This window comes from Pseudoliparis swirei, chromosome 9 (genome assembly GCF_029220125.1).
Source record: "Pseudoliparis swirei isolate HS2019 ecotype Mariana Trench chromosome 9, NWPU_hadal_v1, whole genome shotgun sequence".
NCBI lineage: Eukaryota > Metazoa > Chordata > Actinopteri > Perciformes > Liparidae > Pseudoliparis > Pseudoliparis swirei.
In genome coordinates, this window is record NC_079396.1 from 17,341,119 (window position 1) to 17,363,465 (window position 22,347).

General features: G+C 38.8%; 2 protein-coding genes across 4 annotated transcripts; one reads left to right on the forward strand and one right to left on the reverse strand.

Moving 5' to 3' along the window:
* Window positions 1-4,922: 4,922 nt before the first annotated feature.
* dazap2 (DAZ associated protein 2) lies at window positions 4,923-9,897 on the reverse strand. Its single transcript, XM_056423385.1, has 4 exons — window positions 9,780-9,897; window positions 8,419-8,537; window positions 8,083-8,331; window positions 4,923-7,958 (listed from the first exon to the last, which is right to left on the reverse strand). The coding sequence occupies exons 1-4, from the start codon at window positions 9,790-9,792 to the stop codon at window positions 7,830-7,832; spliced, it is 510 nt and encodes a 169-aa protein (XP_056279360.1). The 5' UTR covers window positions 9,793-9,897; the 3' UTR covers window positions 4,923-7,829.
* Window positions 9,898-11,418: 1,521 nt separating this feature from the next.
* On the forward strand, window positions 11,419-22,266 carry pou6f1 (POU class 6 homeobox 1). Of its 3 annotated transcripts, none has more exons than XM_056424025.1 (11): window positions 11,419-11,682; window positions 13,626-13,714; window positions 14,661-14,850; window positions 14,997-15,133; window positions 16,536-16,761; window positions 17,194-17,372; window positions 17,474-17,602; window positions 18,140-18,508; window positions 18,726-18,852; window positions 18,936-19,104; window positions 19,745-22,266. In XM_056424025.1, exons 2-11 carry the CDS (start codon window positions 13,661-13,663, stop codon window positions 20,088-20,090), a joined length of 1,926 nt encoding a protein of 641 aa, XP_056280000.1. In that variant the 5' UTR covers window positions 11,419-11,682; window positions 13,626-13,660; the 3' UTR covers window positions 20,091-22,266. The 3 variants fall into 3 exon arrangements, with proteins under 3 accessions (XP_056280000.1, XP_056280001.1, XP_056280002.1); XM_056424026.1 differs by lacking the exon at window positions 11,419-11,682 and adding an exon at window positions 14,183-14,261 and having other exon boundaries at window positions 13,629-13,714; XM_056424027.1 differs by lacking the exon at window positions 11,419-11,682 and adding an exon at window positions 14,218-14,261 and having other exon boundaries at window positions 13,683-13,714.
* Window positions 22,267-22,347: the final 81 nt, after the last annotated feature.

The following is a 22,347-nucleotide window of genomic DNA, read 5'->3' on the forward strand; positions in this document are numbered from 1 at the left end:
GATTGTTTCTCTGCCAATCGAGTTTTTTAAATTATAGAGACAAAAACAATGAGCTCTCACTTAGCCCGCATTTCTCATCTTTGTGTCATTGTGAACATAACACAGTTTTAATTTATTTGCATAAAAGCTACGATTATCTTCTGCTCAAAGAATTATTAATCTTTAATATTTAAAAGTTTGAACCAAATGTTGAATGAAATTTGAATTCCCAAGCTAAAACTTTAAGAATAGTCTGGCCATCATAGGTCTTTACCAGATTAATAAAATAATTTTTTTGACTGACTTTGTAATTTATTATTAATAGAATAGGTTTTGTTCAGGAGTATCTGCCTGTGAACACATTATTAGTGTGCTCTGTAGCTCTGAAGGGAGCTTTTAGTACATTCTGACAAAAAACCCTAATGATGTCACCAGGGCTATGTCAGCTTTGGATAGGGGGGTTGAAAAACGTGGTTGTTTACCATGCAGGAAGGATGTCGGGTGCGACTCGAAAACCAACCACCACAGTACTGGTTTGAGCCTGTTTGGTGTAAAAAGCAAGACACCCCAAACAGCACTGTTCACAAAATAGTCTCATATAGACATATTTAACGTGGCTGAAACCAAATAGAAATGCCAAATGAACATTGAAAAACTGTGACAATATTTAATCTTACATTGAAATACAGCAAATTAAAGATGATATCAATTTACCAAAACGTGTATGATTTACCCATACTAGGAATACCAACATTGGTATCTGCTGTAAATATTTCAACCATTCTTTATTCATTTTAAATCTGTCACTCCCAAGTCCTTCAATGTCCATCCATCCCTTAGCCGTAACCGCTTTTCTATTTCAGGGCCGCGGGAAGTCCTTCAACATGCAACACTAAATCGCTTAAGTACAGGTGACTTTAGAATTCAGCTACATTTAATTCACTTTTTGACCCCACACATCTCAGTTGAGCCAAAAAAGATTAGAAAAATGCATCAGCAAATATTTGAACAATTAATAAATTAAACAATAGTTAACTTAAAAAAAAAAAAAGATTAATTGGTTGCAGCTTCTCAAATTGGAATATTTCCTTTTTTGTTGTATGTTCAATGATAATAACAAATAAATTAAATTAAATTAAAAAGATATATATATATATATATATATATACACATACATTTATATATATATATATATACATATATTGATATGATCATATTTTATTTTATTTTTTATATTTTTATTATCATTGAAAACAAATCAAATATATAAATATGTATTTGTATACATATATATTCACAGGGCAAAATGACTTCATAGATAATTGAATGGCCATGGGAAATATCAAAAATATCTTTGCTAACGAGCATGCTCCTACTTCTCCACTCGGAGTTACACATCCTGCATTTAGACGATCTTTGGCACGGAGAAGGGGGAGGAAAGGGAGGGGCGGAAATCGAGAGAGTGCGCTGCATGACTCACGAGTGCTGCGAGAAAAAGTAGAGCTACTTTCTGTATTCCACAGACGCCGTTTCAGACGCCCGAACAGTCGCTCACGCAGCTGGAATTTTAAACTTAAATTAGCAAACGTGCGTGACCTTTCTCCGATTTGAGATTACAACAAAATCTGATTTTGAAGCCAGCTGTTTCGATTTGCTCCGTTAGGTAAGCCCAGCTGTGATGAATAAAGTCTGATTGTTAAGTGAGATATACGTCCCCTGAAAGTGTTACACCGGTTTGAACGTAGTTTCTTCTTCTTCGAGGTGACATTGTTTTAGCTAACTAAGTAAACTAACGTTCGTCGGTACGGAGACGTTTTGGTTCCCTTCAAAGGTTTCACAGTCAGTAGGTCTTATTAGGGTTCACCGGTTAATTTCCATTTGAGTGACATTAATGTCCAACAAGGTTTCTTGAACATTGTTTGACAACGTTTGCGGAAACATGAGTGCGTTATGTGGATGTTTATTGATTTAATTGTACGTGTTTCTTTTTTCAGGTGAACTTAGTCAGTGAGTCAACTGCCATTAATCATGAATAGTAAGTCCACCTTTTTATGACTCAATTTTATTTAAGTGCTTGAATGTAAGTTAGCTATGTCTGTCTTTATTTTGTCGTACTATGAGACAATTGGTTCAAGGTATTTTCAAATAAAATAAGGGCTATACTTGGTAGAGTAAAATATTGAAGTTTTTATACTTTTCTGTAGTCTTTTAATTGCATGTTGCTTAATACTGCCATTTGGTTAACAATTAACGTTGATCGATTAGCGTTAGGTGACCCGAAGTAATCAAGGAATTTCTCAAAATGTTACAGGTATTTGATTGTCTTATCAAATGTAATTGCTGTTTTTCGTGATCTTACATTTATAGTAAACTAGGTTACATATTTTGAGGTTTTGAACTGAAAAAAGACATTGGATGATGTCAATTTGTGCTAAATATTTAATCAATTCGTTTGAAAAGTAATCTACTGCTCAATTGATAAGACAGTCACCGGTCGCAGTCCAGGACTACATTCCTCTGGAAGATGACATGTGTCAATTTGCAGATTCAGCTTTTACGTTCAAAATGGTTGTTCATGTTATACAGTTATTTGTTGCCATTGACAATTTACCCAACTGTTTTATTTAAGTCCAGCTCCACCTCAACCAGATACAATAACGTGCCAGTAATAATAATCCTATTATACAATCTATGACTCTGATTAGCACCCTTCTGCAGCCTAATGGAATACTTTTACTTGTGATACTTTTTGTTGCTGATCAGGACTGCAACAATACTGTATTCTTTAAAACAATGATGAATGACCATCACGATATCCACAAGTCTTGTTTTGTTTGACCAACAGTCCAAACCACAAAATATTCCAGGAAATTCACCCCAAAAAAAGTTAACAATTAATTTCCTTTCAATCGATTAATCAACTGCTATGGCTGAAAATACATCTGTACTTCCATCCTAGTATTATTGGAAATGCAGGATTTATAGAGTGTTTTATAATGTTGTATTGTTACTTTTACTTATTTAAATACCCGGGAGCATTTAAATCCCAGGTGTGTTCTCTAATTGGGCTGTTGCAGCAAAGGGAATAGACAGGTTTGTTTCAGTGCCAGTCCTTAATAACAGATTACCGTGTCGCCACACTTCATATCTGCTCCTCGGCGTGTGCGGTTACATAACGCTCGACTAGCCGACTGTGCGCTGAATGCCTGTGACATTTTTAACATTTTCTTTAATTGTCCAGATTCAGATGTGGCTCCTTCGACAACAATCTCTACATATATAAACACAAATGCAACAAAAGGTGAGTAACATTTTTTTTATTTTGGCTTTAAATCTCCAAGTTGCAGCCAACCAGAATCTTAATACCATGATCTTTAGCCTTTGTGCTGTTTTATCAACTCATGTCATGCTTGTGTTTTGTCCAGCATCAGATATGGGGCTTTTAACATCCCTTCCCACACAAGCAGACACCACCATGATTCAGGGTAACCCTTACACGTTTTCTATCTATTGTACACAGACAAGTCTCCTCCTGGAAACGCTCTACTTTCCCTCCTGCAAAATAAAACAATCAAATTAACTCTTATACATCATCTGTTATCCGTCGCGGGGGGTTTAAAAACAAAAAACAACCGATCTGCTTGTTTTATTTCCCCTCTGCAGTGGTAACGACAGCAGCCTCCACCAGTACAGACACAGTGGTAACAGGTAACCAGTCGCACTTGAATCTCAACCTTTTCTCAACTCTGCTCGTTTTAGAATGGCCTTAAAATAATATGTTTGCCTCATTTGTCCAGTGGTTATTGTCCTCATCCTGCTGACGGTGGCTGCTCTGGGCTTCCTGCTTTACCGATACCTCTGCCACAACAAAGGAGACTACAGGACAACAGGCGAGCCGGCTCCGGGGGAGGACCCCGATGACGAGCAGAATAACCAGGCCATGAGCGAAAAGAAGGAATACTTCATATGAACCTGGTCAAGACACGGGTCTGTGGAAGACTAAGAAATGGGACCGTTTATTCTATGCATCTGTGTTCTTGAGGGAAGGCCGTGACTTTCTGCACACGGCAGGCGGAGGAGAAAAACGAAACATGTTTAGGACGTGTGTTGCAAAAAGCAGCACAAACAATACCAACGATAAGATTGTTACAGAGTGAATATCGATGGATGAGGAGCAGGTGATGAGACAACAGGTGTGTGTGTGTGTGTGTGTGTAGGTTAGCAGAGCTATGCATAAAACAGGTGGTGGGATTTTAGTACGTCAGTTACATGATCAGTAAACACAACCACAATATGCGACACTATTTATCAGCCGTGTTTAAACTGTTCCCTCTACGAGCTGCAAAATGTTTCAGATGGTTTGTTACCCCAACAAACTGAAGCTATTGGGGGAGAGTTACTTTTATATTGCTTTGCTTGTAAACTGCAATTATTTTTTATGCTAGTTTATAAACGATGTCCTTTGTATTATTATTTGAGAGACACGGTTACTGAGTACTTCTCCATTTGAGATAAATGTGGAAGGCAATAAAACGTGTTCTTGGACTGATGCCATAGCGGTGTGACAGCTTGCAGTGATATTTAATGTGTTTCAAAGTCATAAACCCACAACCTGACAACTCAAATGTTTTACACCGTTTGTTCCATAAATCTAGCTCCAATGGTCAAGTAATGAAATCTCATCCAAAAGTCCAGCAGACAAAAAATACTTTTGAGAAGCAGGTGGACATTGCTGAGTAGATTAGCTAACACAATACTGGACGTCATTTTTCACTATCAAATGATTACAATGGATCTTAATCCAAACCGGACACTATCAACGAGGACTGAAGGTATTAGGCTTCAGTAAAAGTGGGTTCACGGTGGACTGTTGGATTGAAATGCCAGACGCACTAAACTGGCTGTAATGCTCAGGTGATATTTAACAAAAATACAGATCCATATTTGACTCAATTCCTTTTATATCAAAGTGACAATATTTGAGTTATTGACTCTTTCGTACAGTATGTATACTAAACTAAGGTGGGAGATTATTTATGACAAATGATATTGGTATTAAGGCCAAGCAAGTAGCATCCACTCAAACAATCAAGTACCTGTGATGCAATCTGGCCAGGGAAAGGCAACATTTACGCTATAAACACAACAAAGCAATAACCAAAAATTCCCAGGTGTTATCTCAGGTCACAATCTTGAACTAAAAACCTGGCCTGTTCTAATACAATGTATATGTATAGAAAATTAAACAAACATGCAGCATTTCAAATTTCCAAAATAACCTTTATTCTAAACTTTAAGTTTAGTATAAAAAAAGTTAAGTGCACCTAAGACCTTTTTCCAAAGTATTCCATCTTTTTGACACTCATCTCCTTTAGTAATCTTAAAAGATAGAATGTGTACCAAAGTCTGTCACAACACTTTAGTACATGCATCTTTTTTACAAAGTATCCCTGAACTATAAATGTCCATAATCCTTCAACAGAGTAATCCATTTGCTGGCTGTGGTTGGCATAGCATCTACTGGTCAGCTGTAGTTTACAGTACTTCATATTGCTGGGACAAAGCCACCAGTATGCTGCTTTACAAACAGATGGAGCAAAAAAACAAACAAAAAAAATCTTCGAATCATATATTTGTTTTTAAAGTTTTGATAGCTGTGGCCTCTTCTCTAGCGGAGCTGTATGAAACGACAGCGTGAGTGAGAATAAATGCACGTCGGCCATGTCTGCTATAGTAGCTGTTTATGAGCTGCTGAGAGGAGTTCATCCGATGAACGAAGCACGTTTCCAGACAGCTGCTCTCCCCGAACTCCACAGAAATAACTAAATGTTGGCCGACAGCAACAGCATTTGTTTTCTGGTGGCCACAGCTGTTAAAACTTGATAAGATGTGTCGGATACCCAGTGACACGTCGACGCTACGAGACGAAGAACATTGACAAATATACGTTTATTGTATCCATACTAATTTAGCTAGCTTCAAATACCATATTTAAGATTGCAAGATAATGTATTATGCAAAGATTCTAACGTTTACTTAGCAGCACAAATGTGTTGGAAATGAACAATTATGCAGACAGTGAAATAGCCTCATAGCAAGTATGCGCTCACTTTAAGGCTAGCAAACAACACAACACATTTTACTCTCAAATGGACTAGACTTGATGGATTTTCTAAAAGGGTCAATAACTTTTTTTTTTTGTCATGAAAACTGATTTATTTTTAAAAAAAGAAAAAAATAGAAGAGTAGCCCCTATTCTGTAACCACTAAGAGTAGCTTTTCAGTGCATTGCTGATAAACAAGTAATCACATGTTTACACAACAAAAATGCAAAAGGATGCATCCATTTAAAGATGTAATTAATCCACATAGTGACATTAACACATTAACTAACAATTGCCATCATGTCCAGCTGAAGGTCTTGGTTCAAACCATCTCATACCTGCTTATTCAAAGAAGATATGTCTACCTTTAAATTGTGAATTTTTAAATTTCAAGTAATCACCAAACAGAAGTGCCTTGTAGACCAGATGTTTGGTACAACCAGCTCATCTGTTATACAAAAGAAATGATTAGCCTAACTAGTCGTGTAAATGTGGAAAGTAATGAAGAAAAGAAAAAAGAAACACTGGAATATTTATTAAAGTCTCCTCAACTTTTTAAAACGACAATAAACTAATACCATCACAAAAGGTGATAATTTTCTACGGTGAATAAATACTTGAAAAAAATTGGAAGAATGACTCTAAATTATACTGTGTAAAAAGACAGAGAAAACAGTGGAGGGTAGTTCTTAAAGTCTGTACAATAAAACATTTAGTGTATAAACTCTGGGTATCCGACTTCAAAATAGAAACAGAACACAAACAATTCAAACAATGTTACACCAACCACCCCTTCCCATTAAACTTACTATTTGGATTTACTTTAAAGTTCTTTCCTTTAAGTTTACTGAAGTTAATTTGCTTTAAATTAGGGCTATACCCAGTGCTCTTTGGCACTTCACTATGTTCATCTACAAATTGCCCAACAAGGTACAGTAAACCACTTTGGATATTGCATGAAATCTTTTCTTAAATTATTTGCTTCAGTTTCATTTATTTGATTTACAAGTGATTTAAATGTAACAATCTGTCAGTTAGACTGTACAACACATTTGCTGTGATAATTTGGATACTGTGCAAAGGACGAGACAATTCTAGCTAAAAGCTTCCAAGATGCTTCTTCTTTTTTTGTATAGTTGAGATGTAATTTCTCATGATCATCATACTTGTATTTACATGAAACTATTACACATCTATTAATTTAACTACACTAAAAGTTTTCAAAAAAAGACAAATGGATTTTATTTTGCGCTTCAACTGCAACTTTGTAACTGCATTTCACTTTCACCATAAAGCAGCTAGACTATATTACGCGGGTCTGATATTTCAATATTTAATTTACGTTGCTTTTACAGGTAAACAAGAACATCTCAATGTATTTTGTGATCCATTCGATCAAAAGGAGACCAGGTCTCTTGAACAAATACAGATGCCTGAAAGAGGTCCAATCTGGAATGACCAAAAGAGGTTAGACCCATTCAAGAATTATGGAATGAATTCTACAACATTAAAAATTAGCATTTGTCCTCTCCAGGCAGTGGCATTCAACATTTGATCTCTAGGTCAGAAGTGGAGTACTGTACCTTTTACAAGGGCGCTAAAATATTACATTCCATTAGGTGATATCAGTATTGTGGCATGGCCAAGCAGCCTGAAGAGGGAGGCGTATGGGATGGGGAAAGAGCTGGGGCATCATTTGGGGCGGGGACACGGTTTAGGCATGAAGGAGGAGTTGAGGAGTTGCCGTTACCAGATGGTATAACCTCCACTGGATCCACCCAGGAAGAAGTTATTCTTGCGCTGTGCCATTACAACATTGGCACCCTGCATGGCAGCCAGCTGAGCTGCATTGGGGGGATGTCCAGGAGGTGGGGGCTAGAGAAGGAGAGAAACAAGCACAGGCATTGGTCGAAAGCTGATCAGTGTGAGCTGTTGTAGTAGTCTGCAATAGCAGCCTAATTGCAATAATCCTGAATAATTAGACTCGGTGGATACTCACTGGAATGGAAACACCGCTGCTCGTTGTGAAGCGTGCACCAGCATCAAAGCCACCATCTATCATCACTGTTGAACCAGGGGGATACATGGCTCCCATTGGGTAGTAAGCCATGGGGACATTATGGCCCATTTGCCCAACCTGCATATGTGGCTGCATGGGCATAAACATCTGGGCACCAGGGTAGTGAGAGGACATATGTGCCACCTGACTGGGCACCTGATGTGGGAGCATATATCTGGGCTGGTATATCTGCAGACACATGTGAACAAAATAACTGAATAGAACTGTTCACATAGAGTAATGTGTTATCATAGGGTACATGCATGTAATAGTTACCTCAGAATATGCAGGTGGTGTGTCTGTGTAAGGAGGTGCCTGAGGAGACATTTGCATAGCAGGAGGGTATACAGGTGCAGAGCTCTGCTGAGGGTACACAGCCTGCTGAGGATATGAACCTGTAAAACAACATTTTACATGAAGAAAATGGTTGTCAATTAGTCCCCACAGTGATGGACACAGAAAGTCTAAGATTCATTTTAGAGGTCAAATGTTTCTCAGTAACAAAATAAAATGTTATTGTACGGCTAAAGCAAAGAATGACATATTTCCAGCAGTAATAGAAAACAGCGAAGTATTACAATATGGATTGCAGAGGAATTTTGCACATACAGCCTTGCTTGTTGAGGGGTAAAAGCTAGTCCTAATTTCATTGCCAAATAATGGTGAAAGCTCCAAGATTTATTTTACACATTAATATATATAATATATATATAAATATATACAAATCCCAAACTGCTAACTACGTTTAAAAAACAGTTGGAAGATATTGTTTCAATTACAGGACCTGGGTTAAAAAACTGACAAAACGTCAGAAATAAAAGCATAATTGCATCTAGACAACAGTATATGACACATCTACATGGAGTTGAAATGCTTTGTCAATTATTTGACAGGAAATATATTTTGATGATTCATTAATAATAATTAAAAAATTCAACCAACATTTTTTTATTCTCTGGTCCCACTTTCCCCAAAGTGAATATTTCCCGCTTTTCTATACATTACTGTCCGGGTCTGATAATTAACGAGAAACATCGTGTGCTATTTGCCGTAAACAGACAGGGTCATTATTTGAGCAAATAATTGGTAATTAATCGATCATAAAAATAATCGTTATTTGTCGGCCTCGGCGCTTCAATCCTTGGTAGCAACAAAGGATCCGAGTATGTTCATATAACGAGCATACAGTCGAGCAGAGGGACACAACACGCTGCAGTATACACACATAAATACGGGATACTTCTACACATAATGCATGTGCAACGTGGAATGAAATGATGGATACAGATTTACATTCCCACGGATGAAAACTAAAACAGTAAAAGCCTGTAAATTCTGCCTGTTGTGAGTGATGATGGCTAACGAGAAATATGTAACCGGGACGCTAACGCTATGCTGATATAAGGTGACATTATATTTAAGCTGTCATTATTTACACCTTTAGTATGTTATAATAAAATATATACCCGCGATAAACGCGTGCGATAAACAGTTAGCCAGAAAACGTCAGTTTATTGTCATAGCTAAATGTGAAGTCCGCTTTAGATGGCCACAACCAGCTCTTCATCTCGAGTTAAACCGTCAGCGCCGGAAAACGGACAACTGACTAAATACCCAAACGAGGTCTGGAGAAATACCTTTGTTGTTCATTGTTCTTGACTGATGCGGAGACTGAGGAATTTCAGATTAAAAGGAGCTCTGCGTATCTTGTCTCGGCCTTATAACAGGTTACGGCTTCACGATCATTCACTTCCTTGTTTTTCAGCTTCTTGTTGTTGTGGAAGTGGTGACGTCAGTCGTTCTCTCTCTGTGGTTCGACGCACTCGGTGTTTTAACTGCGCGCGCCCCCTACAGTTAGAATATATATTTCGGTATGTTCGATGTTATATATGTATGTTCTAGAGCAGTGGTTCTTAACCTGGGTTCGATCGAACCCCAGGGGTTCGGTGAGTCACTCTCAGGGGTTCGGCAGGGGTCAAGACACACACAGTACAGCTCTGTACACAAGAGAAATGTGGGGCCGTTTTGTCGGTCGCATTTCTGAACTTGTATCTGAAAGGCAACAACAGAAGTCACATTGATTTTCAGTTAATATTCACTAAGTTATGTTTTTGTGTGACATTCGCGTTTTGTTGGTTTTGTTCGTTGAACATAGTGATTTTGTGCACTTATTTGTGTACTAATAAAATATATAGCTGGCTATGTTTTGAAGAAATCATATTTAATTTGTCCAATGACGAAGGGTTCGGCTGATGCACTGATGAAGCTTGCAGCGTTCAGTAGTTCCAATAAGGTTGAGAACCACTGTTCTAGAGTGAATGTTAGCTTCTTAAAAGGACAACATAATCGGATTTAGCTTTTCAGTTCGAAGAATACAGGCTGGTATTTAAAAATACACAAAGTTATTGACAGATGAACAGATGGATAGTTTCAATATTAGTATTAACCCATTCACAAGATAGATATATAGATAGGCAGGCAGGCCGGTGTCATAGCAGACAGTTTGACTTGTCCTAGTTGGAAAAGTATATGTTACAAAAACATTAACAATGGTTCTGTCCCTCTACGTGTATTTTTATTTATTTATTGTATATTGTATTGAGCTGTTGTCCACTGATTGTTTGTATTTCTGCTTATTCTGTGTGCTTATTGTTGTTTGTCTTTTTTGTTGTCTTTTTTTGTTTTTATTTTTATATTTAGAGGAGGACCATTGTATACGCCTGTGACTACTTGACCTCTTCTTTCACATTAATTTCTATTTTTTCATTCTAAGAATTTCATGAAGTCTTTTGTCCAAATAAAAAAATACATCTGTGATTTTCCTTCGGTGTGGAGCTGATATTGCATGGGTCCATTGTTAATTCCACTTTACACATTTGTAGTCATTAATAAATGGAGTACGTTTTAAAGACTTTTTTACATTTGCAGTTACATTTAAATTATATGACATTTACCCATTCATACTAATATTAAATTGCGATAATAAACATATTATACCAACATATAGCTGCATATTTGAAGTGTTATGGTTAATAATATTTTAAATTAAACAAAGAGCAGTTGTAGGCAACTCTTCGTGTATAGCAGCATTATCTATTATTTCTCTGTTCCAAAGCTTCTTTCTCGTCGGCTCGTATTTTCGGTACTTCCCCTTTAAGAGAACGATGGCAGCTCGCAAGTCGAGGCAGACATTTTTCAATGCAAGATATTTTCCGTGCATAAATTATGTTCATGACGTAGTGCTAAAGGCCAATTGTGTTGCAATTTAGTCCGACTTTACACCTCAAAAAGGATTTTGTGAGACACCTCAAGGATTTTGATGATCTGAGCTGTTGCAGAAAGGCCATCGTCATTAAATATTAAGAGAGAGGAGATCCTAACATTGCAACCCTCCTTATCAATGCAAATACCTCTTTTGTGTGAAGTCACAGCGCCTGTCTGGGAGCTGAGATGCATTTTTAATTATGTGTGACTGAAACAAACTGTGACAAGGACCTTTATAAAAGCGGGGGATTACAGAAAACAAGCTGCATTTACGCGGTAAGTTGAATACAATAACCGGAGTCTATTCGAGCCTGCGCCTCGCGCGGAGCAGCGAAATGGCGTGAGGAAATGAGTTTGGGTTAATATGCAATGTTCGTAATTAGCATAATTTATATATTTATGATAAAGAGAGGGAAATACATAATATTCGGTCTCTAGGCACGGGTAGAGATGATTTCTGTCGCCTGTACGTAGTGGTTAGTGCTCGTCTTCAAAAGTGGCCGACGCTGCGAGACTTTTATTGGCCAGGATGGGGGTGGGGAGCTCATCAACACCCGCGGAAGTTTTGACAGATCCTCATTCCTAACAGGGCATTGCAGCAGGATATGCACCATCTTGAATCTTTTTTCCCCCTGATCTGCGATGAAAGTGTAACCACTTCACGATCAACGTCGTTCATCATGTTTTCTGCAGCTGAAGAAGAGCAACACAACCTGGCCTGTTTTCCGGCCCCTCCAAATAGTCTGGTCCTGCAATGACAGAAATAGCCAGGAATACAAATATGTCCTCTGCATGTGGGTTTGTTTGAGCCAGAAATGACCACTCATTTGCGGGTCATTTGGGCTAGAAGGGGACACTCTAAAGAAATTTAATATGTATTTTCTAAATGGCTGCAAAACATTTGAAGGAGTGGATTTAGTGACTTAAATGGGTTTACAAAGTGTCTAACAAACAGATGCATGATTAAAAGAACAACATATGACTATGACACCCATTTTAACAGGAGAAAATAGCACAATAACCACAAAACAATAGAAGCACCACAGCTCTAAACAGGGCTCATGACTCAAACATAAAAGCACATAGATACCTCTTCAGCTATGACTTTAATCACTCAATAGAGTCTGCTCAGAGACCCAGGACCACAAACGCACCGTCCCCTTGTGCTGTCAGTCCAGAACAAGGTACAACTAGAAGGCCTTGTTTATGGGACCTGAGCAGATTGCATTATCCCTCAGGTACTCTGGAGCAAGACCAGTCAACGCCTTGTAGATGAGGTGTAGGACCTTAAGGAGTGTCCCAGCAGCTCAATGTCAGCAGAACGATCGATCTGAACTGTACAACAAGTTGCCAAAGAAGGCAGAATTAATTATGTTTGACGGTACCCTCTTGGAGTGTAAGCTCCTGCCCTCTGAGTACCACCTCAAACAACCATAATGTCTCTTTTATACTGCTCAACCAAAGTAAAGTAACTTTAGCATGAGCACGTCTCCAAGCAAGCCTTTCATTCTCTTTCCCTAATATTGTAACTTCATGTGTTTACCTTTTACTCTTGTATTTATATGTGTTTTTAATATGTGTGGTTGGGTATATGTGTCTGTTCGAAAATTTGTTTTTTTTCCAATCTTGTGTGTCTTGCACTGCATTGTTCTTTTTGTTTAATGGTTATTGCCACTGCAGCAGAAACAATACCCCTCGGGGACAAATAAAGGTCCTGAACTTGAAGTTGAATTGAATCATAAATTTAATCGCAAGCACATGAAAGTCACATCAGAGGCGATATGAGAGCAATATGAGGTCTTAGTGAGTCGTCTAGCTGCAGTCTGGAAGGAATAATGTAACCGGGTATCAGCATCTTGGCTTAGGTAGGAATCAAGAACATTAGAATAATCTTAGCGGGAGGATACAATAGCATAGGTAACCATTTCAAATGACTGAGAAGATAACAGTGGGCATATCTTTTCAATGTTCTTCAGGTGAAAGTAGCAGGTCAGAATGACTGTCTTGACAAACACCGTTCTATTAGTGGTCGATGGTTTTGGAGGATGTTAGTAGAAACCTTGTCTGGGGGGAAAAAAGAACTTCAACTTTGCTGTAATTTAATTGACGAAAATGTTGAGATATTCATTAATTATCAAATTGACGGATCAAGTGCTCTTAGTAGTCGGACTCTAAATACAATTCTAAACTTTTTGTTTAATGACTGTTTGTTTCCCCAGGATGTCAGGAAAACAGTGATTGTGGTGGTGCAGCCATGAACTCCCAGGATCCTCCTGCCAAAGATGCCCCACTTACAGTCAATGAGCAGGTAACACTCACCTGTCTGTTCAGACACGATGAGCAGCCTTCTCTTCCCGCTGTAACCACTCTGAGCTACTTTGTCTTCTTTGCTGCTGTTTGCTCCCGTCACCCTCCATGTGCCAACATACCATATCATAAAGGAGTTCATTGAAATACACTTTCGTGTTTTATTGCCTCATAATGCCTGCTGCTCTATGCCTGTAAGGGTTACTGGTCTTTAAACTGCCATACTTCATCATTTCTTGTGGGTTTTCTCTTTCTCGTAATATTCTGTGTAGACGTAGTCAGCAAACAATAGCAATGCTTCCCTGGTGAGGGGAACTCGAAGAAAGCGTTGTTTGAGCTGCATGCTCTTATCATTGCTTTTTGTGTACTCGTGCTCTTTTCATTTGTCTTTCTGTGTGTGTGTGTGTGTGTTATGTTTGTTTTGGCTCATTGTGTCCTAACATGTGCTCGGCTTCTCTGTTCTCCGTAGCCATTCACTGTCTGACTGCCGAAGTCTTTTTTCAGCCATTTAAATCCTGCACTTTGAAATTCCCTGAAAAGACTCCCAGGTATGCATCCTCCTCTCTCTTCCTGCATTGTGTCTCTGCACCTTGTCCTCCAGCCCAGGTTGTCTTGCTGCCTCTCCTCTAGGTCTTTCATGATTGCATAGCATGAATCATCAGTTAAATCCAAATCAGATTTCCCACATGTGAATTGAAGTAGAGAAATACAATTAAGTTATTGTTTAGATTGTTGTTGCCCTTCAGGTGCTTCATTGTGTGAGACTTTTACCATACTGAAAACAGGTTTTGCTTCACAAACTACTTTTTTGGTGTTTCACAAACTACCCACACAATTATAACAAATATATCCACACTATAATTCTAGTAGAACCCTAAACCAAATATTTAAAATAGAGCAATTTTGCACAAGAGTCATCTCATATTTGACTCCTAATTGCTGCGCAGGTCATTGTGATGTCCAGCCATGAGACTATTCGTGTGCTAGAGGTAGAGGTCGATGCATCTCTGCCATCATCAGTGCCCGATGGGAAGAGTGAAGTCAAAGCTGAGGAGGGAGTGGCTCGGCCTGGAGGGCAAACCGAGGCTGGCAGCATACAGGACGGTCCCACTTTGCCCCAGAGCACTGGGGAAGTAGGTAAATCACACTCATAGTGGAAAATGATTGATCGCAGATGACTTATTATTTATACATACATGACACAGTTGTTCCGAATTTATAATAACAGCTGTGAAAACCACTTCAAATGTCAGTAAGCACTAACCCTGGCTGTGCTCCTGCAGCGCTGAGTGAGCAGCAGGTGCTGTCTGTCGAGGTTCCGGCCCCTGCTGTCCAAACGCTGACTCCTGCTGTTCCCGTCAGTTTGTCCCTGTCGCAGCCCCAGGCCGCCATGCCATTCACTGTACAAGGCTGTTCACAGGTATTGAATGTGCACACTGATTACGTTTTCAGTATTTATTTGAGGTCTTCAGAGAAAGAATGATGTACACAATAGTTGTGTTGTCTCTTTATTTTCTACTTTCCCTAAAACCAGGGAGTAGTCGCGAGAAGTCGGGTTGCATCAGCTTTGAAAGTGCGGGAAAGTTCTTCACATGTCAAATATTGAGGAAAAGAAATCAGAGCTTTTAGGAAGGACCAAGATTTAGTTCCATTTTTACAACATTACTATTTATGTTTTGACTCGTACATTAACAGTTTTTCCCAGACTTTTGAAAATACTTCAACTTAATTTCTAACTTACAGTCTGACCTGTAAGGTTCTTCATCGCTAGGATATCATCTTTATTGGTCAACCATTGTTCGTGACCTAAGCATCAGTCTTGAGCCAGTTCTCAGTGAGGCAGTGAGGAACACCAAATATGTTTTCCTGCATGCACAGTTCCTTCCATGTGTCCCAGGAATAAACCAAGACACGATCAGGGGATATCCTAACCCACATCCTCACACAGAACAGAACTTTTCCTATCCCAGATAGGTTAGATTTTCTTGTAACACCAAAATAAAAGTGTTTGGTTCCGTGTGATCAAAGAGCCTCCATCATAGTTGATAAATATTCATTTTATAGTTTTAATTGACTTTTTCTCCATCTCTGTGATTATGTAGTGGTTTGGTTTATTTTCCACATATCGTACCACATCTTTTCATTCAGTTCTCTCCCACTCAGCCGTAACATGTAGATTCCCTCAAATGAAATACCTATACAATTTAAAATGGAACCTATTTGCTTTTCACCCTGTTCACATATTATTTCTTGTCCAATAATCGTGGGGAGCTTAATGTCAGTATTGTCCCGCAAAGTAGGTGGTTTACTCTGGGGCTGAGGCAATTGTCTCTAGTGCATCATAAATGTGAAAAGTAGAACAAATCTGATCCCAAACACCTGAATACACACAGCCGCAGACCGAAGAAACTTTTGTAGCAAATGGAACATGTGGGTCAGTGGGTAGCAGGTCTGTCTTTCAATCAGGGGGTTAGAGGTTCAATCCCCGCCCTAGTCGATGTATCCTTGAGCAAGACACTTAACCCTGAATTGCTCCCTGTAGGTATATCATTGTAACTGGATTGTAAATCGCTTTGGATAAAAGCGTCATCTAAATGTAATGTAATCTAATGTAAAATAAGAACCTCAATAGTGGAAAGATGGGAGTATTTTAGTCCAAATTCAATGAGAATGTATCACTGTTGAGTTCAGTAAAATGTCCCCTGTAGAATTACCAGAATGCCAGTACAAGTGCACAGATAAAAAAAAAAGGTAAAAAATATATAACCTGAAACCAGATTACTCTGTTCATCCCAGGCAAATGTTTTATTATACTTCATTAGGTGCTGACCCAAGAAAGTTTGGCCACTCTGTTGACCAGTATGATGGCCCAGACAGGATCTCTGGGGCAGCCCTTGCTCATCCCCCTCAGTATGGCGGGCTCCATCGGAGGCCAGGGGGGTCTGGCTTTTCTCACCTTACCTACCACCAACGTAGCTTCTCACCCCGGCCTCACAGCAGCTAACACAGCTGGAAACCTTCTCAAACTGCCCTTTGCTGGCGTCCAAGGTAAAACACCAACTATCTGTGGATGTGTGCTCCCCATTTAGCCTCTCACACTTAGATGTTGTCCACTTTTGTTGTTGTTGCTCGATCACAGTTGACTGCCATAGAAACACTTTGGTCCACACTGACATATTTCAACAACTACTAGGTGGATTGCACGTTAAGGAGAACGAAAACCTCCCAAATATATAAATAGATGAATTGATTGATAGTTATGAATGTTAATTCAATTGTATATGACACCACAACACTGATTCTATACATGAAATAAAGCAATTTACTTAATGTTCATAATTGCCTCTACTATGTCTCTGCAACAGTCAAATAATCAGCAGGACCGTATCTCATCGTGGTGCAGCAATATCTTGAATCTCATGTTGAATTGCCTGACTACACAACAATAATAGGGTTGCAAACTCTTGAATTTGTACTCAGCTGCGACGGTGCTGAACTCTGTTCAGCCCCAACTGCAGACGAGCGCTCAGACGATGTTCCAGCCTTCAGCTGCCGTGCAGGTGATGTCGGCGGCGGCCCAGGCGGCCAATACTGTCTCTCAGTCCAACATATCGTTAGCAGCGCTCCAGTCTGCAGGACTCTCTATCAATCCTGCCATTGTAAGAATGCAGAGCAATGAGATATACTTTCTTAACTGTTTATTATATAATGTCAGTCATGCAATTACATTCCTTACACATGTTGTGTTTTTACTGCTCAGATCAATGCTGCCTCTTTGGGAACTCAGCCCCAGTTCCTCAGTTCCCTCACCTCCACTCCTATCATCACTAATGCCATCTCCAACATGGCTGGCATCACCAGCCAGATCATCACAAATGCTCAAGGACAGGTGGGTGCCACAAAATCATGCTTCTCAGTTTATTTGTGTTAGTTTGGATTTGACTTATGGTCTCTCTCTACTTTTACTTCCGGCTAAAGGAAAGATGAGGATCTTTTGCAAAGAAAATAACATAATACCGGTACTTATAGTAGTGTAGCATTAGCCAGAAAAGACTTCGACGAGAACTCAGTGCCAGTGACATATTATGCAGGCGTTCATTTCGATGCATATTGGTAATCACACCCTCTCCAAAGGGATTTCTGGTTGTGTTTCTATTGCTGGGAATAAAAACCCGGCCTCAAGTTAACAGCAATCAGCAGTGCTATTTCAAGTCTGTGGAGCACAAGACCGTTTCTGTGTAAACAGATTTGCCTTCTCATTTCCATAAATTAAGCTTACCATTGTTTCAGCTCGTCTGAGTTTGTGGTGTAGAGTTCAATCTTAATATATATACTTGTATTCCAAGTGAACCGCTAATAGGACGTACATCGCAGGTTGTTGAATGTTCTAAAAGTTTCTCAAACATATTTCAAACAATATTTTCAGATCATAGGAACCCTCCCTCTTTTGTTGAACCCAGCCTCTCTGGCTGGAGCGGCTGGGACACCCACCCTCCAGGGCCTCCAGGGCCTCCAGGGCCTCCAGGGTCTCCAGGGTCTCCAGAGCCTCCAGGGCCTCCAAGGCCTCCAAGGTCTGCAGGGATTCCAGGGTCTGCAAGGACTGCAAAGCTTGCAAGGCCTGCAAGGTCTCCAGGGTCTCCAGGGTCTCCAGGTCCAGACGGTCACCCCCCAGCTGCTTGTCAACAGCCAGGGACAGATTATTGCCACAGTCGGGAATGGATCTGCAGTTGTAACTTCTGCTGCAGTGCTGCCCAAAGCGGCTGCTCCCCCAACACTTACCAAACCTATCACACAGGTAAACAACAGACATCTGTCTGAATCTAGTTTTGAGGTCAGGACTAACTCATTTCTGCTTTTACACTTAAAAGCCAAAAAACAGATCAATCATTTCTGAATAACTAATTGGCAGATCTAACTATTATAATATGAACTATTCCTGAAGGTGGTTAAATATGAGTAAACGTTGTCATTTGTATCACGGCGGGTTATATCATTAATTTGTTTCCTCCCAGGCCTCAGTAACAACTGTCAGCCAGTCACCAATTGTCATCGCCCCGCAGCCGTCGGTACTGAAGCATGCCACCACGCTCTCCTCCATCACCTTTGGAGACATCGCAAAAGTGGGACAGCTTGTCAGCAGTATGTACACCTGCTTCTCATATCCAAACATAGATCCATTTTAAGTAGGTAGTTATTTTTAACCAGATTCCCCTCAACTGTAGAACCCCACCAGGTAGTCAGCGGCGAGGAGGGCATTAATCTGGAAGAGATTCGAGAGTTTGCCAAGACTTTCAAGATCCGTCGGCTCTCCCTGGGGCTTACTCAGACACAAGTAGGGCAGGCTCTCACTGCAACGGAGGGTCCTGCCTACAGCCAGTCTGCCATTTGCAGGTAAGTTCTTCCCTAGTTCAGGTTGCCTTGCCTATAGAAGCTTTCTTCAGTAAGGTTAAAATAAAATATGACATTTTCTACACTATTTTCTCTTTATACAGTGTACACACAGAGCATCTGATTGCTAATAGGATACATTGACTTTATTATCATGCACAGAAATTGCAATTGTAATATTATTAGAACATCATTATAGTTACGGCTCTTATGCAGATAACTACTCATTAAGTCAGTGCAGTCATGTCTAATGGAGTGAATGTATCACACTGACATATGTTTGACTTTGTAATGAATCCATGTTTATTTTATGTAACGTTACAATAATATAAATAAACAATGTCATTGCTTTTGCAACATTCTACATAAAATTACATTGTATGGCAAATCATAGTTCATATTGTTTATTTATTGGAAACAATTCCTTTAAATGGACATTTTCATTGCTTTGGCTGTACTCCATGCAGAAAGAAATACAGACCTCAATGAGAATACATTTAAAGAACTGTTCAAATTGTTCATGACCTTGTAGTGGCACTTTAATAGGAAAAGCAACAGAGTCATAATTATATAAAGTAAAAATAGGGAGATATTTTTCAATAGGTTGGTCCGCATGAAAAGATTTTTTACTTTTGTAACGCAGGTTTGAAAAGCTGGACATCACGCCCAAGAGTGCTCAGAAGTTGAAGCCGGTGTTGGAGAAGTGGCTGGCTGAGGCTGAGCACTGGAACCAGAAAGGCCAGCAGAATCTGATGGAGTTTGTTGGCGGTGAACCATCCAAAAAACGCAAGCGGCGTACTAGTTTCACCCCGCAGGCAATAGAAGTTCTTAACTCCTACTTTGAAAAGAACGCATTGCCAACAGGTCAAGAGATTACAGAAATGGCAAGAGAGCTAAACTACGACCGAGAGGTTGTGCGAGTGTGGTTCTGTAACCGGAGGCAGACGCTGAAAAACACAAGCAAAATCAATGTCTTCCAGGTTCAGTAAGGACCTCGTTCTGCGAGGGTTGGCCACTGACCCTTTTTGGCGTCGTTGGAAGTTGAACATTTAATACAGCGACACGGTTGGGAATTTTGTTGTAACTAAAAGCTAAACTATTAAGAAGTATGTACTTTTATAGAAAATAAAGGAAATTACACATAATTCAAGTGTAACGACAGAGTACTAAAAATAATTTGATATTGTATTTTAAGTCTGTACAACTCCTGTGTGGTGGGTTTCAAGTCAGACTGCATGGTTATTTTATCATTAAGTGATAATAATACAGCGATTACATCATATTTAACCCTCCTGATGCCTTCGGGTCAATTTGACCCGATTCAATGTTTAACCCTCCTGTTACCTTTATATTTACTGACATATTTTACCCGTGGGGTCAATTTGACCCCAGCAATTAAAACCTCCAGAAAATTATTAGAATTAATATTGTTTTCCAAGTTTAAGTGTGAGGTACTTTATGTTTGTTTGTTGACTACCGAAAGAACACCGACATTAAACATTGAATCGGGTCAAATTGACCCGAAGGCATCAGGAGGGTTAAAAACATTTGGTGAACTTTTATACAACTGATTTTATAGGCAATCCCTCTGAATTATAATAAGTGGCAGTGCATTGAGTCACATTGATTTTAGTCACATAATTGTCACGTCACAATGGGTGACATTACGCTGATATTTGAATAACCGGCACAGTTCTTGCCGCTCATTTATTTTGTATTCCTGTAATATTTTTACGACATGAGAAGCTTTGCAAACATAAATAAGCCTCTGTAGACTAAAAATAGGCAAAAGCGTATAAACTTATTTTAATCAGAATTTGTTGTCAAATTAATGCCAGAACTGATTTTGTAATCTATGGACTCCTGACTCTGCAACAATCTTTTGGGACAATCATCATTTTGATATTTCATATTGATATTTACAAAGATGAGCCTAACATCTGTCATTTCATATTCTTTGATCAAAACAGTGGCTTGAGAGCGTTTTTTGATGGTCCTTGGAAAACAAGTTCTTATCAAAATATTATTATAGCTTCAGCTATTGTCTATGATGCCACAACTTGTTGTTGTTGTATTTTATAATGTTTCTTTAATTTGTGATTTTGCAAATACACATCCTGTATGTATGTGTGGGTGAATTATGTGTGAATTCACAGTCTGCCTGTTTTTACACTTTGTGTTTCATGTGCTGATAATACTCTGAGAGTATTTCGTGTTTCCTCTTTAGTCACAGGTGTGACTGTTCCCTCAATGACTTTACTGGTTCTGCAGCATTATTGTTTCATCTCATGTTCGATAAAGTGTATGTTAAAATCAGGAACTCAATTGGACTATTATGAAGGCAGTTTAAAACATTATTTCGTTGCACTAGGTTTTTAAATACTCTTACGATGCCAAATTACAAAAAATGCAATTACCTGTTCAGCCAAGAAATGGGTTTTGTTGTTAATAGGAAATTCAATTTGAATTAGTTTGAAAAGTGTTTGCATGTGCAGTATGAAGTTATTTTCTGTATAGGAACAAAACTTTGGCCATTTTCTTTATCTTTGCCAATGCCAATTATTCAAGAATTATTTGCACTTTAGTGACAGTAGGGGAAGTAAAAGGGATACAGACGGTTTGTGTACAGTGCAAGGTTTAAAAGTTATGAATGTGGGATAATTTAAATTGAACAGCAAGAATCTTTGCTTTGAAAAATGTAGCAGTACTGGCAAAATTGCAATCATCTACTAAACAAACAACATCTATCACTAAGAATAATGTACTTTTATGCAGAAGAAATGTAAAATACTGCAGTTTAAATGTACATGATAATATGCATTAATCAAATTTTTTTATTTTGATGAATTACATGGTGCATATTTTCCTTTTAAACAATTTTGAATAAATGGGCCTATTTTGCAATGGACAATATTACAATGTTCTTGCAATAATGTGTTTTCCTTCATGTTCATTATGGAAGGATAATACATAGTATTGTTTAATACACTAATTTATTAATAGAGAAAAAAAGAGCTAAATAATAATAATAATAAGATGATGACAGTCATTTGACTTTGCAAAGCACATAAAGAGTTCAGGTCTTTGCAAGAAAAGAGAAAAAGGGAAGTTTGATGCTTTTTGTCATTTTTTGTCAGATAAATAAACCTGGTTTTATTAATCACTCTTCGTTGTTGTGTATTGATGTATTTCATTGACATTGAAATGTTTGTAGTTGATAGTGACCCCTGACCTCCATAAAAAATA

What these genes read in the sequence shown, in the direction of transcription:
- pou6f1 (XM_056424025.1), top strand. Translation starts at nt 13,661, where the DNA reads ATGAACTCCCAGGATCCTCCTGCCAAAGATGCCCCACTTACAGTCAAT. An exon ending in TCACAAATGCTCAAGGACAG is followed by an intron (nt 17,603 to 18,139) that starts GTGGGTGCCACA and finishes CAATATTTTCAG; the next exon opens with ATCATAGGAACCCTCCCTCT. An exon ending in AGTGGGACAGCTTGTCAGCA is followed by an intron (nt 18,853 to 18,935) that starts GTATGTACACCT and finishes CCTCAACTGTAG; the next exon opens with AACCCCACCAGGTAGTCAGC.
- dazap2 (XM_056423385.1), bottom strand. An exon ending in CACCACCTGCATATTCTGAG is followed by an intron (nt 8,332 to 8,418) that starts GTAACTATTACA and finishes ATGTGTCTGCAG; the next exon opens with ATATACCAGCCCAGATATAT. An exon ending in GCAGCGGTGTTTCCATTCCA is followed by an intron (nt 7,959 to 8,082) that starts GTGAGTATCCAC and finishes CTCCTTCTCTAG; the next exon opens with CCCCCACCTCCTGGACATCC.